At 35.0% G+C, this 4,559-nt stretch overlaps 1 protein-coding gene across 5 annotated transcripts in view; it reads left to right on the forward strand.

The window, feature by feature from the left end:
- The window catches only part of NRXN1 (neurexin 1), a 1,138,235-nt gene that overhangs the window by 526,621 nt on the left and 607,055 nt on the right, over positions 1–4,559 (forward strand). For all 5 annotated transcript variants that reach the window (XM_011961493.1, XM_011961492.1, XM_011961491.1 and 2 more), the window contains one exon: positions 1,195–1,317. In XM_011961493.1, the coding sequence (XP_011816883.1) occupies positions 1,195–1,317 (123 nt within the window). The remainder of the gene's footprint in view (positions 1–1,194; positions 1,318–4,559) is intronic.

A 4,559-nucleotide genomic window follows, 5' to 3' on the forward strand; every position in this document is an offset into this window, starting at 1 on the left:
AAAAAAAAAAAAAAAAAAAAACCAGGGAAAAAAATAATTACCAAACAATGTATCTTTAATGTTATTTTTTCTCAATGACTCATAATGTCAAATTAGTAGAAATACTTATTTTTTAAATAAAAATACCCAGTTATATTGGAAGCATTTTCCTTTGCTTTTTTTTTTTTTTTAAGGTGGGGGATATAGTCTAACTTAATTATTTTAATAATTTGTACCAAACAGCTTTCTGAAATTATATCTCTCTACTGAGTCCATTTAAATTTCATTTGCATAGGTTTATGTAGATTCACTAGCAGTTACTTTCCCAGTTATACTTCTTGCCCACTCACTGCCCACTGGTAATCCCTTGTCCTCTACTGCTGGTTAACATCACTACTTTTCCTTCATGCTCAACAGTTGGCCCATTATTGACTGTGCCTATTTTTTTTCTTTCCTTTCTTTCGGTCCACGTATTTTGAGTCAATACATATACCTACACTTGCCAGAAGTGCCTCCACCACACACAGAGAGATTTGCGACATACAGGTCAATTAGTTGTAAGGTTTATTTCTATGTATTTTTTAGACTCAACGTTCCATACATTTAGGAGGCTAAAGAACCTAAGAACTTGTTGACCACTGTACTGTAGGTACCAGGTATAAGAGCAGAATAGCAGCTATCACACAAGATAGTACCTTCTCCCAGAGTCTACTGGAAGACTTACCTTACCGAAAACGATTAGCTTATGAGCTGCAGTCAGATATCCTGTAGAACTCAGAGGTTACGTGATGGCTAGACACTTTGTTAGCAGGAAAATGGTAACTAAAAATCAGAGAATTTATTTTTAAAATCTATGTTTAAATTTGGGTGGGTTCCCAGTTCTATATTGACTGTGCCTATTTATGACAACAGGTTAATTTACTTGTTATAGATCAATGCGTAGGGTTAAAGATTCTTAAATGGTCACACCTGAATGTTTGTAAACTTGTCATTTTCCTTGCTTGCTATGACTCTAATGGGCTTGAAAATTGGTCCAGCCCACCTCTCTTCTCTCTCTCCTTTCCCTCCCTCCTCTCTCTCTTTCTTCCTCTCTTCTCTCTCTCTACCCTGTCCCTCACCTTCCCCGCTTCTTTGTCTCTTTCTCTCACTCTCTGTGAGGTTCATTTGCTTGACTGATTCTGAGTGTCCATAATGACTGTTTGGCATATTCTACAGGCAAAGGTCCCGAGACTCTTTTTGCCGGCTATAACCTCAATGATAACGAGTGGCACACAGTGCGTGTAGTTCGGCGTGGAAAAAGTTTAAAGTTAACGGTGGATGACCAACAGGCCATGACAGGTAAGCACCCCTGTCTCCATTGCCTTTTCCTATGCTAACACTTTTGACTCTCATTTCTTGCAGGTGACTTTGCACACCAAGGCTGGTACACAACTTGAAGATTATACACACAATCCATTTTTATTTTATTTTTTCCAGTAACAATTTTATTAAATAAGCAGTCTGTTAAGTGTTTTTTCCTCAGAAATGACACGTTATATGTCATATTATTGGCCCTTTAATAGTGCAAGAAGAATTTATAATATATTTTATTTTTGTGGCCTGATAAATATCTTAGTGCCTCATCAAATATCGCAGTCGTGTTTAGATGCCAATTTCTGTTGTTTTTTGTTTTGTTTTGTCTTGTATATGTTTTGGTCAAGAACAACTGCAAGTTTTATCTTTTAACTTCTAGGTAAGTTGATAGATACACTGGCATACTGTCAGATGAAATGCTTTTTCATTTTAAGCTATGATAGATTATTTTTGGCCATTTATCTCAGTTGGTTAAATTCTAATATTGAGGATGTCAAGTTCAACCCCCATTTTTAGATTCCTGATGTGAGCTGTATGCAGATCCACCCTAGAAACACAGGAAAGCCACAAGGAAGACAAATCCTTGTGCCTTTATTTACTTTGAAAACAACTCCAAGCACATGACCCACTGGGATATTAGCTTCTTTTTCTTTTTTCAGAGAAGATAGCCGTGTTAATTATTCTAGTAAAAAGCACAAAATGGTCCTTGTACAGTAGATATATGTCTGCTCATTCAATTTGAAGGAGGTCCCCATGCCCAGAGAACAGTCAACTGTATCAGTGTGGAGATATGACCTATAGGATTTTAAACTTTTGAAAGAATCATTCCTTAGGGAAGGAAGGTAAAAAATTGTGCAAGGCAGAAGAATATCAGATGAAATTCGATTAGTTTTGGTCTAGGACAGTTCTTTGAAGAGGAATGGATTGTTTTTTAGATCAGCATCCATAGTTTGGACAACCGAGTTTTCTCAAAAGACATGGAAATGAGCATTAGGATCTAAGGTCACATGTAAGAGTTGGGAAGAGGCAACTGCCAACAACAAGATCATGCCAGAACTACAACAGAACACTTTAAAGTCTCTGAGTGCCTCCCAAATATTACAGAGTCTTATGAAGTAGATAGGGCACACATATTCCCATTCTGTAGATGAGGTGAGTGGTACTTGAAGAGGATAAGTGAATTATGTTTTATTGGAGTGTGTTACGAGATCTGAGGAGAGAACCTATGTTTGTTTTTTGTTTTGTGTTTTTTGGTTGGTTGGTTTTTGACTTACAGTCCATTGCTTTATATTTGTCAATATCCTAGTAAGTGTATGGCTCTGTAGAAAGTATTTTCTTAGACAATGCATGTTATTATAAGGAAAATACACACATACATATAAAACACAGATTATTATAGAGTATGATATGTTACATAGAGTAATGGATGAACTACTGAATGGTTGACGTGAGTACTTTATGGTCTTGGAGTTCAGAAGAGAAGTTGAGGAACTTGGTTTCAGGTATTGTTAAAGCAATTGATAATACTTGATCTAGGCTTTAAAGAAAGGATAATGCAGGAGAGAATTCCACACAAGAAAGAATGATGCTGATGGGGCTAGAGTGATGTTCAGGGAACTAAGAAGCTTTATTTTGCTTCTTGCAAGCATATGGCTGTGGGCATGGCTAGAATGGCCTTTTGAGGCCAATGAGTTGATGGTCTAGACGAAGAAGTTCATATTTCATAGACTTTCAGGAAATTGGAAGTCACTGCATTTAAACTGAAGAGTAAGGAGAAAATATGTTTTGAGCGAAATTAATTATGTGGTAGTGTTTTAGATGGTCCAGGATGTAAAGTAATAAGTCCTGTACTGCAGTGGATGTACCAGGAATGAAAACCGAAGAATGGTGAAAAATATTTTTTTAAGAAATTTATTTTAGAAAGTTATTTCAAAATAATTTCAAATTTATAAAAAGTTCCAAAAATAATACAAAGAATACTCTTATAGCTTTACTATTGTGAACATTTAAGCCAATTTGTTTTGACATTTGTGCTCTTTCACTCTCTCTTCTCTCTCTCTTTCTTACTTTTCTCTTAGCCAGTTGAGGGTAAGTTACATACACAATGCCCCTTTAACCTGAAATACTTCAGCATGTATTTTTTTTTCTTTTAAATGGGAATATCCCCTTATTTAAAAAATAAAAGCCACTGACTTCAGTAAACTTTGCATAGATACAATTTATTTTTCTAATCTGTCATCTATATTCCAGCTTTGTCAGTTGATTCAATGTTATTAATATGCTATAAGCGTTTTTCCCCTCCAGCACAGTGTGAAGTGTAGGGCCAGCTTTTTTTTTTTTTTTTTTTTTTTTTAAAGTTGTCAGGTTTCTTTAGTCTCCTTTAATCCAGAACATTTCCATGAACTTTCTTTGTTTTTCATTACATTAACATTGTTGAAGTATATAATCTCTTCCTGCTTTGTATTAATATAAAGTCACTCAGTTTATGTTTATCTGATGTCCCCTCATGATTGAATGTGTATTTTACATTATTGGATGAAATACTGCATTGCTCTTGTTATGTCCTCTGTACAGTATCCCATCTGGAGCACATGCTGCCCATGTCTTTGGTGATTTAGTTTGACCACTCCGTCAACCTGTTGTCCATTTTCTCCATTTAATAATTACCACGTTTTCTCCCTTTCAACTAGTAAACTGTCTATAGGGAGATATTAAGACCATGCAAATATCCTGTACCTCATGACAATTTTGCCCTAGATTTAGTATCCATTGAAGAGTTTTACTTGATTCAGTCTTTGCACTGAGAGTTACAAAAATTGATTATTTTCAAACTCCAGCACTCCTTCCACATTTACTTAAGCATTTAAGTCAATGCTTAGCATTCTGCTGCAAGCAAGGACTCTTCCTTCTCTCTCCCTTCTTTCTTTCTTTTTTTTCAATTGTTCTTTCTTTTCATTTCTCTTTTTCTCTTGCTTCCTCCTTTCCTTTTTTTCTTATTGTTGTAGACCCACTATTGCTATGTTTTTATAATACTTCATAATTACTCTATCTTACGATTTTGGTGCCCAAATGTTTTTCAGTTTTTGCCAGTGTGAATTTCATTAAGTTGGCCTCTATGATCTCATGACATGCCTTCATTTTTTTTAGTACTTTCTTATTTTTTTTCTTTTTCTTTTCTTTTTTTTTTTTTTTTTAATACTTCATAATTACTCTATCTTACGATTTTG

Source organism: Colobus angolensis, unplaced genomic scaffold, assembly GCF_000951035.1.
Source record: "Colobus angolensis palliatus isolate OR3802 unplaced genomic scaffold, Cang.pa_1.0 Scaffold558, whole genome shotgun sequence".
In the NCBI taxonomy this organism is placed as follows: Eukaryota; Metazoa; Chordata; class Mammalia; order Primates; family Cercopithecidae; genus Colobus; species Colobus angolensis.